Source organism: Sorex araneus, chromosome 3 (assembly GCF_027595985.1).
Source record: "Sorex araneus isolate mSorAra2 chromosome 3, mSorAra2.pri, whole genome shotgun sequence".
Taxonomy (NCBI): Eukaryota; Metazoa; Chordata; class Mammalia; order Eulipotyphla; family Soricidae; genus Sorex; species Sorex araneus.
Genome location: NC_073304.1, coordinates 189,925,989 through 189,938,661, shown reverse-complemented (window position 1 = coordinate 189,938,661; position 12,673 = coordinate 189,925,989). Strand labels below are relative to the sequence as shown.

Sequence of the window (12,673 nt, the reverse complement as noted above, 5' to 3'; positions counted from 1 at the left end):
GGGGAAAGGATTGAGGGCCCGGAAATCTTAATTCTGCAGCAATAGATAGATAATAGATGCCCTTCAAAACACATCACATTCTTAAGATGCCTTGCTGAGGCAGCAAGAGCCGAGGGTGCCTGCATGATACAGCAGAGGGGCGCCGAGTCCCGAGGGGGAGTCCCTACTGCGCGCCCAACCCTGTGTGCCAGAATGGCAGGCTGGGGGGGAGGGGGCGGCTGCCACCAGAGCCCCGGGCATCAGGACTCCGCCTCGGAGCCAGAGCTGCTTTCCCGACTAACTTCAATCTGGAGAGATGGTAAGTTATCTAACCGGCTCTTCTTTTGGCGAGACTGTTCTTTCTCCTTAATCAGAGCCCCCCATGCCCTTTGCAGCTCGGAGTCGTCTTCCTCGGTGCCAAGCGCCCTGTGTTCCGCTTTCTTCGTGCCCTTTTCTTTGGTCATGGGTGCAGATCCTAAGCGAGTCCATAAACTACCTGTTTGGAAGAGAGAAGGCGTCTCAAGCCGTCCGTGCTGAGAAATAAGTCGTTCATGCAGGGCACTCGCCCCCTGCTTACAAACTGCAGGGTCTAGAGTCAGCTTGGGGCCATGTTCCCACCACACAAAAATCACCCAAGCGACTTTCTACTCCAGCGGCCCCTGCCTGCTCTGTGTCCCTGCCTCCACCAGGGGTCAGTCATTCCCATGGCATTCCAGTGCCCATGCTGCAAACCCTGGCTTGCTACGCTGTGAACTTGCGCGGTTTCTGCCCAATAACCACTCACGTCTGAAATACATTTTATTACTATCTAACAGAGAACCATGTACTTAGGATTTTATAGTACTGTTATACATTTTATTTAAAAAGGTAACGATGTAGAAATAAGCTGTATAGAAAAAAAAAAGCTGCATATATATGGACAAAGAATAGAAAACAGTATACATACAAGAAAAATTCCTCTGTACTAAGCAGAAAGAAGCGAGGGTGAGGTCTTTTCCTATTTTCTAACTTCTCCATAATGTTACTGTCATGACGATGAGGAGGATAAAGGAACAGGAGATTAATTTATTTTTGACATGCGCTATTTTCCTGCCTTCTGCTAAGAAACAACTCTGTGCTTCTTCACACACTGTCCTCTGATCTCACCCGCTCCCCACCTGATCAGGTCTCTTCTGTTACCCACCTGATTTCTTCTCCCGGGTGTCAGAGTAGAGGCCTTTAATGTCCTGTCTGGGCATGCCAAGCCTGCTGTGCACATCTGAAAAGGCCTCTCTCCGAACCACTGAGTCACTGCCAGAAGACTTTTCCGGAGAATACGGTCTTTTTCCTAACCGCTGGCGTATATCTAGAAAAAAGGAGAGAAAGGGTTCTGTTGTGACCGAGGCTGTGTGCTTTGGACCTGAGCTCTCCAAAGACCTGGGGTCTTACCTTCCCATGGGAGGGCTCAGGGCCTGATGGAAATCAGGCTTCTGCATGCAGCCTCAGTGATGAGTCTGAATCCACTAGGAAAATGAAAATGTTCTCAAAAGAAAACACCTTAGGGGCCAGAGCCATAGCACAGTGGGTAGGGCGTTTTGCCTTGCACTCGGTGACCCAGGTTTGATCCCTGGCACCCGATTCAATCCCCGGCACCCTATATGGTCCCCCAGGCACTGCCAGGAGTAATTCCTGAGTGCAGAGCCAGGAGTTACCCCTGAGCATCGCTGGGTGTGACCCAAAAGCAAAAAACAAAACAAAACAAAACAAAAAAACACCTTAATTGACTGTACCAGAAAGTAAGTTCTGAGGGAAAACCAACTGCCTTATCTTTTTTTGGGGGGAGAGGAGGGGTCACACATGGTAGTGCTCAGGGGTTACTCCTGGCTCTGCACTCAGGAATTACTTCTGGCAGGGCTCTGGAGACCATATTGGATGCTGGGGATTGAACCTGGGGTCTGCTGCATGCAAGGCAAACACCTTATCTGCTATACTATCTCTCCAGCCCATAGTCCGAGTTTATAAATATTTATACAACAACCCAACTAAATCAGTCTGTTGTCCCTACTATGCTACACATAAAATATAACAATAACATACAGAGCAGAAGAATTGTTTGGAACAACAATACTGATAGTTACGATTACAAAAGTCTGACTGCTTTTCATATCCCAAAAGTTTCAGTGCCAGCCCTCAAATTTAGAGATGACCAACCAGAAGAACTGTACCAGTCCAGGGACTGCAACATTTTATCCCAGAACCCAACTCTGCCCCATGAAACGAACAACTGAGTGGCAATACCTGACTTGGTGCTGCTGCCTGGCTGCCGTGGGCGCGTGTGCTGACGTTTTTCATCTAATAGATGTCGGACGTCGGCAAACTTCTCAGTGGGTAATTTGCTTCCAATTCGGTTTTTGATATTGCTTGTAGAAAGGGTATCTGCCCTCATGGAGTTCCTTTTAAACAAGTGTGTCGGGGAGGTGAGGGAACCGTTAGTAACTTGCACTAACGAGATCAGCTAGACCAGTGGGGGCTTGCAGGTTCCTGCAGGGTGTCCCCACAGCTGTCTGTGAATGACCACAAGAGCCAGGGGATCCTTCTTCCGGGACAAAGGGTAAGAAGAGACCTGCAAAGGCTCTGCCCACCAGGCTGTGAGTTGGTTGTCATCGAGACGCAATGAAGTCTATCATATAAATTTGTCTTTTCAGTGCCAGGGCTAGAACCCAGAGTCATACCCAGGTGAGACATGCACTCTCTCACAGAGCTATGTTCCCTGCCCGACAGTCTTCCTCAAATGGGTGGACTTCTCTGCCAATGGGATCTCTACCTGGCTAGGAACAAGAATTATCCTGACTGGATTTCCCCCCAGAAACATCTCCAAATAACAAAGCTGTACTTTTCCCTTTCTCCAGACCGTCAAGAACACTTAGAAAAAATACCCCTAGATTCCAACCCTTTGAGATGTGCATATGTGCTCTATCCTCAGGAATCTACTTAGCCAGCAAAAGAGATGTGCATTGAAAGAACCTGATTATTCTGCATGTGGCACCAGGAAAAACTGAGAATTCAGGTAACAGGAGTAGCAAGAACAAAATCTTTCCAGAAGAAAAGGTAATGTAGGGGCTGGAGCGATAGCACAGTGGGTAGGGCGTTTGCCTTGCACTCAGCCAACCCAGGTTCGAATCCCAGCATCCCATATGGTCCCCTGAGCACCGCCAGGGGTGATTCCTGAGTGCATGAGCCAGGAGTGACCCAAAAAGCAAAAAAAAAAAAGGAAAAGAAAAGGTAATGTAGCTTACCACATTTTAAAACATGCATACTATTTCAGGGTCTTGAGGAATTATAAACCTGGTGCAACAACTAAAAAAATAAATAAAACCCAACCCAAATAGAATAGGCCCATTAAGAGATCATTTGACTAAATCACTATACTTCCAAATACTGAACTAGATATAGATGAAAAAACAGCAGGTGTTTACAATTTATTAAATGGAAAAAGCATCTTGTAAAATAATCTAGATGGAGTAACTCAAGTCAGGGGCATGGATCCAAGGGCCGCAGTGCATGCTGGACGTGGAGTCTCGAGCTTCATCTGAAGCAGTGCCTGGTGCCCCTCTGCTGCTGACTCCGAGCAGCACTGCAGCACTAGGCTAAAGCAGCCAGCCTCCAGGTCAAGTATCACTGGGAACAGTACCCCAGGCCCTGAGCACTGCCTGGGAGACTGTGTCCCCCAAAAGAGCATACCTAGTGGGGGGGGTAAGAAGGGCGGTTGTGGGGGACTTGGGGCCACAACCATGGCACTCAAGGTTTACTTCTGCTCTGTGCTCAAGGATAACTCCTAGTGGGCCTGGGGGCACATACAGAGCGTTGGAGCTTGAACTCAAGTGAGCTGCATGCAAGGCAACCTCCCCCCACAGTACTATCTCACCAGCCTCCAGCATCATTTCACTTTAAACAAGTATATCTTTAATTTGTCTATGTGTTTGATATGCTCATAAAATCAGACGGAAGGCTATTACCCAACTGCTAAAAGTTGTTGTCTTAGAAAAGGGTAAGACAGGACCAGAGAGATAGTACAGTGGGCCGGGGGCTCGCTTGCACACGGTCAACCCAGGTTTGTTCCCTGGCATCCCATACAGCAGAGCACTGCCAGGAGTGATCCCAGAACACAAAGCCAGGACTAAATCCTAAGTACCCCCAGGTGTGATCCAAAACGCAAACAAAAAAGGGTAAGATAATAGCTGATTTTTCACTCTTCACATTATCTGTAGTTATTTTAAGGATGGTATTTTTGCATACTAAAGTGAAAAAAAACAGGCATTTTTATTGAAATTCTTAAAAGAACTAAAATCAGAACAGATAAAAATAACTGGAAAGATAAGAGTTGGAAATGATCACTCTGGACAAGAACTGAGTACTCAACATAGGTAAAGGATATACAGGATGACCTCTCAGTGCCTGTACTGCAAACCATAATTCCCAGGAAGAAAGAGAAAGAGAGAAAGAAAAAAAAATGCCTGCAGGTTGGAGCGGGGGATGGGGAACAGGAGAGAAATTGGGGACCCTGGGGGTGGGAGTGGGAGGGAAACTGGGGACACTGGTGATGGGAAATATACACTAGTGAAAGGACAGGTATTAGAACATTCTATGACTGAAACCTAATCATGAACAACTTTGTAACTGTTGTGATGCAATAACAAATTTTAAAAAGTGATTGCAAAGTTAATAAATGAAGATGAGGCAAACAGAAGTTGATGGAAGCACAGTGGAGGAGGGCTGGTGCACTCTCGTGGGAGGTACAGTGACTTTTACACGAGACTAAATGTCAACACCACCGTCATCTGTTACCAAAAGTATATTAAAAAAATAATCCAATTAAGAAATCAAGAGGAAATCAGGAGCATTAAAAAAATAAATAACTGTGAAAAAAGCTTTTTACCAGTACTGGAGAGAGTACAGCGGGTTGGGAGTTTGCTCTGAAAGCAGCTGACCCAGGGTCAATCCCCGGCACCCCATATGGTCTCCCAAGCACCACCAGGAGTAAGCCCTGAACATCGCTGAGTGTGGACCGAAAGTATTAACATTTTTCAAAGAAAAGATTTTTTTTACCTAATACTTTTCAACTGAGATTCCACTTCATCAGCATACATTGTCATTTTCAAGCTTTTCTTTGGGGAAGGAGTGGAAATCATTTTCAGTTCTAGATCATAGTCCATTTCATCAGAGTCCGAGCTGCTGGCGCTGGACCTCCTCGAGGCACTCCGCTCCCGGGGCTGCTTGGGCACCGGGAGCTCCTCGTGGTACTCTACCACCACCCTGTCATCAGCGTCCATGTCCTGGTCCTCCTCTTCTTCCTCCTCCTCCTCCTCCTCCTCCTCCTCAATGGGTTCCTCGGGAACATTCACTAGACCTAAGGAATTTAACCGAATAACATTAGAAAAGCATTACAACTAACAAGTGTGAGTCTTCTATTCTACGACCTTTTCAAATGACTGGGTTCCCATGCCTGAGATCTTATAGGAACCTTTACCCAAGAGAGTCCCAATCTGCTTGCCATTCTGATACTGGCCACAGGAGTTTGGCCAGGTATGATCTATTGACCCGACGGAGCATTTTAAAGTTACCTACAATATAGCTGATCATCATTATTCAGCAGCTATACTTAAAACTCTGCCAAATTCATTGGCAACTCCAGATTCAATCCTCACAGCACTTTTATGGTCCTTTGTGGACATGCGCAGAGCGGCAACAAAATCTAAGTCAGACATGCATAATCTTAGCTGAGGCCGAACCAGGTGACACTGCCTTCTTGTTTCGGCTCATACCGTAAACAAGTATCATTTTTTGCAGTCTATTGAGTGCCATGTTTTCCACGGTTTAACGGCTTTTGTTGGTAATTTCAGTGTTTAAGATGGCTCTCAAGAGTAGTGCAAAGTTTGTTAGATAAGCTTAATTCAGGCATGAGTTACAGTGCTGTTGGCCCAGAACCCAATGTTAATGAATCAATGTGTCAAATAAGATACCTTTAAACAGAAACACATCAAACAAAGTGATATATTGATCAACTTAAGAAAACTGTACCAAGGTCGGGGACTTGGCTCAAAGAGCTGAAGCTCATGCTTTGCATGCGGGAACTCCAGGTTCCACCCCAATACCACACAGTTCTGCTAAGTGTGATGGGAGTGGCCCCTGAGCACTGCTGGTTGTGGCCAGAAAAAAGGAGGGTGGGGGGAGAAAATGGGACCACAAGAGCTCTGGTCCTCAGCATAACATCAAAATCCATGGTGACTTTATAAAGCATAAGCACAAATAATAAAACTCAGCTGTAACTTTAAGTTCACTCCCCAAAATGCTTATGCTAAGTGAAAGAAGCAGAATATAAAGTATAGGTTCATAATAATTATACTTCTTATGAAAAGAGACAAAATATGAGAAGTCTGTATCAGAGGGCTAGAATCAGGTAACATTTGCTTTTTAATATGAATATAAGAATTATATGATAAAAAATTAAGTAACAAATTGGAAAAAAAGTATAACTGTGTGACAGATCACATCACATTTCATGATGGAGATTTCAAATAACAATTCTGAACATTAAATAAAAGTTGCAGAGTTCACTTTTCTGTACTCCTGTTACACTTAGAGATAGGTATGCATATTATCCCATTTTTTGTATGCTACTGGGCTAGTTCTATAAAGCATGGAGAAGATTCCACAGGTCAGATTCAAATTAACAATAAATCTTTATATAACATAATTAGAAGAAAAGGAAGCTGAGGGGGGGAGTCTAAGAGGGGAAAGTAAGGGAGGAGAAGAAAGAGGAAAAAGATGAAACCAAGTCACGATACCCCACTTTTTTGAAGCATTATGTGCACAAGCCAACAAGCATAAACAGTAGACAGAGCAGCCACTTTCATTATCAGACAAAGGAACAATAAAATCAGCTCATTAAAATCAAATAATGTAAAAAAGTTTTGTCATGCAGCTTCTGACATTACTAGTAGAAAAATAAGACTCCTAAGGAAAGTCTTATTTTACTTCTCTTTATTTCACATTTCACTTTTGGGGTTAGAATAGCTTTTATAAAATCATTTGACCTCTTTGCATGGGCAATTTAAAATTAACTGTGACTTGACTTACTTTCCTATATGTTGGCAGAGGGTGAGGGCAAGGAAGAGAGGATGATAAAGTTTGGAACCTTAAAAGACTGTATTAAGCATAAAAATATGATTTCGGGAGCCAAACATGTGTCTACCCAAGAGCTGAGCAGGCAACTACCGGAATGTCGGTGTTTATAGGACGTCAAGCCAACATCATCCCCAATCAGAGCTCTCTTCTTGATCACATCCCGCTGAATGCGACGGGAATGATATCTTCGCTTCCTGAAACATTGCCAAAATAAGCACACAATCAAAAACAACAGGGAATCCACCCATTAATCTCAATTACACACTGACTTCATGGCAGGTGCCAAAACAGAGATGTTCTACATGAAAGTGAAACTTGGCCTCTCCCACCATTTACCACAGTTCAGAATCTTGAATTCTTCCTTCTTGTCTTCTTTCAAGTTCACAAACGGTGCTGATATTCCAAGGCAAAATACCAACAGAAGGATGACCAGAAGCTTAAGCAAGCGATAAATTATTGCATTTGAAGGGTTTGGACTTACCAAGAATTACTAAGAATTCCTTTCATGCCTCCGTAATTGGGATTCCCGTATTTCATATAATACTGACTTCTCCTGGCTGCTCCAAGCTCCTTTTTGTCATCTAAAAATTAATTACAATCATTACCAAGGATTTCCTGTGGGTGTGAAGACAACATTAGTGGCTTGCAAAAACAAAAATTAGGTCAAGTGTTTTCCATAGTGAGAAACACATCAGCCCCATCAGCCAGCCAAAGAGACAGCTGCATTGTAAGCATTCAATCCGCAAGCTTGTGAAGCAGAGCAGTGGGGAGGAGTGAGGCCAAGTCTGGAGAGGAATGAGATCCGGTGCTCTGAAGAAGCTGACTTCACACTTCAAACAAACAAACAAACAAGCAAACAACAGAGGCAGGACAGAGAGCACAGCGGTAGAGTGCTTGCCTTGCACGCAGCCAACCCAGGTTAGACCCCCGGCATCCATATGATCCCCCAAGCCTGACTAGGAGTGAACCCTAAGCGGAACCAGGAGTAATCCCTGAACATTACCAGGTATGGGTCAAAAATCAAAAAATAAAGAAACAACAGATAAAAACAAAGTTTCAACAAGCACCTAAACTTCCATCATTACAGGTTTCAGAATCAAAAAGGATTTCTAGACAAGGTGGTTTTGCTGAGCTCTGAAACATGATACTCATTTCTGACTGATAATATTCCATTAAGATTTTAAGAAATAGACTACCACTATCCTTTGTAATATCACAGACTGGTTAACCAGTTCTTCCGATATTCCTCAAACCGGCCTAAAGAGAGCAGCATGGTTCCATATATTTCGAATGTACTCAAACTGTCACTCAAATGAGTAAATGTAGAAAAGATCTGATTTGTTACATTAAAACACCACAAACCCTGGGGCTGGAGTGATAGCACAGCGGGTAGGGCATTTGCCTTGCACGCGGCCAACCCGAGTTCGATTCCCAGCATCTCATATGGTCCCCTGAGCAGCGCCAGGGGTAATTCCTGAATGCAGAGCCAGGAGTGACCCCTGTGCATCGCCAGGTGTGACCGAAAAAGAGAAAAAAAAAAAGCCACAAACCCTTGGCTTCTGAGGACAAAACTGAAATTTCCAAGACACTTTGGTGATGGTGAAAATAATCTTGTACAACAAAACCACAAAAATTATCACTATTGTAATCATGTTGCCTAAAATATGATTTTTTTCTCAAAAAGTCAGACTAAAGGAAGGAGGGCCAGGCAGTGATCAGACAAATAATCATAATATAAAGGTCTGACAGGCCCTCAGGTACATGCTGACTGCAAGGCAAGTACCTTCCCTGCTGTACGACTGCTCTGGCACCTTACGTACAGATTTCTAAAAACACAGCTTGAAGAAACTCTATCCACAAGTCCAAGACAATCTGTGAAGTAAATGATAAAATAAAAATTTGCTGAATAACTCAAATCTAAAATAACTGAGGAAGAGAGAGCACAGTAGGCAGAGTGCTGGCCTTGCATGAAGCCGACACAAGTACAATCCCTAGCAACCCAAAGGGTTCCCAGAACCCCACCAGGATTGGCCCCTGAGCATGCAGCCAAGAGTAGCCCTGCACACAGCTGGGTGTGGCCCCAAAACCAAAAGGGGGAAAAAAAAGAAGAAAAAAATGAGTAAGTGCAAAAATAAATGGGTAAAGAGAAAAGACTGTTCCTGAAAGTAGACTGTCAGCTGATGAAGAAATAATGAAGTCAATAACATCAGTAATGGCTGGAAAAGTTAATGTCAAATAATTGATGAGCAACCGGGCAATCTACATAATCTCAAAGTATGCCCCATTTTTTCTTTCTTTTTTTTTTTTTTTTCTTTTTGAGTCACACCTGGCAATGCACAGGGGTTACTCCTTGCTCTGCACTCAGGAGACCCTATGGGATGCTGGGATTCGAACCCGGGTTGGCAGAGTGCAAGGCAAATGCCCTACCCGCTGTGCTATCACTCCAGCCCCGCCCTTTTTTATTGCAAATGAAGAAGTAGTAATAACCTTACAGCGGGGAAACTTAGCACTCATCATCATAACCAAGTGGTGAACCAACATCCCAAACATCCCAAGGAATAGTACAGTTAGCATAAACTTTTTTTTTTTTTTTTGGTGAAGCAAGATAGTTTTTACTGAAACTTATTCAGAAAGATGTGAGGGGAGGAGGAGAGAGAAGTATGTATTTACGAGAGAACATGGGTTTTTCCAGAATGAAAACTAACAAGCAAAGAGACAGGCACGCAAGCAAGATGCACATTCAAAGGGAGAACACGGACTTGAAGAACGAGCCGAGCTTCTTAACAGGACACACTGAAAAGGACACATCACCTATGTAGAAACTGTGCCTAAACAATCTAAATATAATAGTAGGGGCGGGAGAGATGGTACAGTAGGTAGGGCACTTGCCTTGCATGAGGCTGACCCTGGCTCAATTCCCAGTATCCCAGATGGTCCCCAGAGCACCACTAGGAGCAGCGCAGACCCAGGAGTAACCCTGAGTGTTGCCCCGAAACAAACAAAAAAATTAATCAAACAAAAAATCCTGGGGCTGGAGCGATGGCACAGCGGGTAAGGTGTTTGCCTTGCATGCAGCAGACCCGAGTTTGATTCCCAGCATCCCATATGGCACCGCCAGGAGTAATTCCTGAGTGCAGAGCCAGGAGTAACTCCTGAATATCACCGGGTGTGACCCAAAAAGAAAAAAAAAATCCCTCCAGCCCCAAAAGAAATTTCATCAGTAGGAGGCAAACCCAAACAAAGGGGCAGTTTGTAAAATACAAAGCCAACAATGTTGAAAAATGCCTCAGTCACAGAAAACAAAGCAGAGGCCTAGTTCCAGATTTAAGGAGACCAAATAGACTAAACAGACAAGTCATATGTAACCACTCAGTCCTAGATTAGTGGGGGAAGAAGTAAAAAAGAGTCACGAAAATTTGGTAACAGTGATCACCATAAATATATACTCACTTGTGCTGTGTGTGCCAGGCAGTTTAACGTGATAGCGTGGATAATTTACTGGAATAACTGATGAACTCTAAGCATGCAATATGGGTTAGGTAATAGCATTCTGTTAATGTTAAATTTTCTGATTTTGGGGGCTGAAATGATTGCACAGCGGGTAGGGTGTTTGCCGACCCGGGCTTGATTCCCAGCATCCCATACGGTCCCTGAGCACTACCAGGGGTAATTCCTGAGTGCAGAGTCAGAAGTGACCCATGTGCATCACTGGGTGTGACCCAAAAGGAAAAAAAAAAAAATTCTGATTTTGACAATTATTCTATGTAAGACAAATTCCTTATTTTTCATAGTAGCACTGTCACCTCAAATTCTCAATGATTAAAAAAAAACTTGTATGTATGTGATGCACACCGAAAAATTACTATGCATAATAAGCCTTTTAACTTAAAGTCCTTAGATAATCAAGAGCTGAATAACGTTTTCAACAATGTCGAGGAGGTTACCACATTAACCACAGTATAAAAAATGTAATCTTAAAAAGTTTTTGGCTGGGGAGGGGGGGCAAAAAAAAAAAAAAGGTTTTGGCTCAATGGTCTGGAGAGAAAGTACAAGAGTGCCTGCCCTACATGCAGTCAACCCTGGTTAGGCCTTGGTACCCTGAGCACTGCTGGGTGTTGCACAAACTCCTCACCAAAACCAGTATTCAGTTTAAATGATAAACTCGTTGAAAAAACATATGGGGTCAACCAGCTTGAACAGAAAATAACTTTAGCTGGAAATTTGAAAGTACACCAAAAGCTAGTACTGACTTTCAAAGTCAGATCCTCCAAAACTCAGACATCAAGTTACCATTTCATAAACAAAGAATATTCAAGTTTGGAGGGACTTTGAGATTACTCCATCTAACTCACAATTCAAAAGAGAAGGGCGTCAATCATTAATCACTCTAATTCAACACAAAAGTCACACATCCTGGTTGGCCTAGACTCATCAGTAGTGGCCCCTGGTTCCTTGAGCACCGCTTTGAAGGTATAAATGAACGATTAAATTAAAAACCATACACTGCAGAAATGCCTCCAGATCCGTGCCAGGGCTGTCTTAAGCGAGGCAATTTGGAGGGAGGTGGGTGAGTTTCCCTCCCTGCCAGCCAGAGACCCCGAAGATGAAAACCTGCAGAACTCAATTGCCGCCATGCTCACAGCTGCTCTCCACAGCTCAGACGAGCCTCACGCATGAGTGGATCTGCTGAAAATCATATTCTAAATTTTAGAATTCCTGGGGTGCACGGCTGTATTCGTGACCTCTCATACTCTACACCACTGATGTACCAAGAGAAGCACACAACATTTGATATGGTTTAACAAACGTTAGCGATCTATTACAAGGGCTTAATGGCTCCAGGATAAAATACAACAATCTTCACACATTTCCTCTAAGGAAACCTTACTGAACCATTTTTAGCAGATTATTTGTAACAAGCAATACAAAATTAATTGTTTTGATTCTACTTTGGGGGGCACAGTTTGGGATTTGGGGTGGAAATATTTAAAATATGGTGGTGGGAAGGTGCAATGGTGGTGGGATTGGTGTTCAAATATTAAATGTAATGAATTATTGTGAACAACTTTATAGCAATAAAACTTAAAAATATATGTAAACAAACATTACCTTTTGTAGCAAATCTCATGAATAGCCTATTTCCTTTAGCAAGTTTGTTAGCTGGACGAAGATCATTTCTTAGCAGAGACTCCTCTTCTACCTGAGACAATGTGTCCAACTTAAGAAAAAAAAGAGTATGGTCATCATTTTAAAGTCTTTTTCTTGTTTTTTTCAGTAGCAAGTACTGTTAAAAAAATATTCAACCTCTGATAACATTCATTAGCATCACAGTTTCCGGTGATAATTCTAGCTCTTAGCCAGGGGTTTGCAGTCTCCCAGGCCCTATCGCTGACCCTTGACTTTCCCTGGGAGCACTCACCTCCTCCAAACATGATGTTCTGGGTCCCCCATCTGTGTCCATGTCTCTCTCTCTCACTAGAATAGAGGCTCCAAGAGAATTTGGCCTGACACTCTATCTCTGGCATGAGAC

The 12,673-nt window shown here is 43.5% G+C and overlaps 1 protein-coding gene across 2 annotated transcripts in view; it reads right to left on the bottom strand.

Annotated features, from left to right (window-relative positions):
* Positions 1 to 12,673, bottom strand: part of NCBP3 (nuclear cap binding subunit 3) — a 47,426-nt gene that overhangs the window by 5,685 nt on the left and 29,068 nt on the right. Inside the window, exons 7-14 of one of the 2 annotated variants that reach the window (XR_008629086.1) lie at positions 12,253 to 12,361; positions 7,625 to 7,724; positions 7,234 to 7,337; positions 5,065 to 5,365; positions 2,257 to 2,411; positions 1,163 to 1,324; positions 926 to 1,003; positions 344 to 475 (exon numbers count right to left, since the gene is read on the bottom strand). Coding sequence is in view for 1 of the 2 variants with exons in the window: in XM_055129818.1 (XP_054985793.1) it covers positions 313 to 475; positions 1,163 to 1,324; positions 2,257 to 2,411; positions 5,065 to 5,365; positions 7,234 to 7,337; positions 7,625 to 7,724; positions 12,253 to 12,361 (1,094 nt within the window). In the remaining variant the exon portion in view is untranslated. Of the gene's footprint in view, positions 1 to 312; positions 476 to 925; positions 1,004 to 1,162; positions 1,325 to 2,256; positions 2,412 to 5,064; positions 5,366 to 7,233; positions 7,338 to 7,624; positions 7,725 to 12,252; positions 12,362 to 12,673 lie in introns of those variants that run through there. The other variant, XM_055129818.1, reaches the window with a different exon arrangement.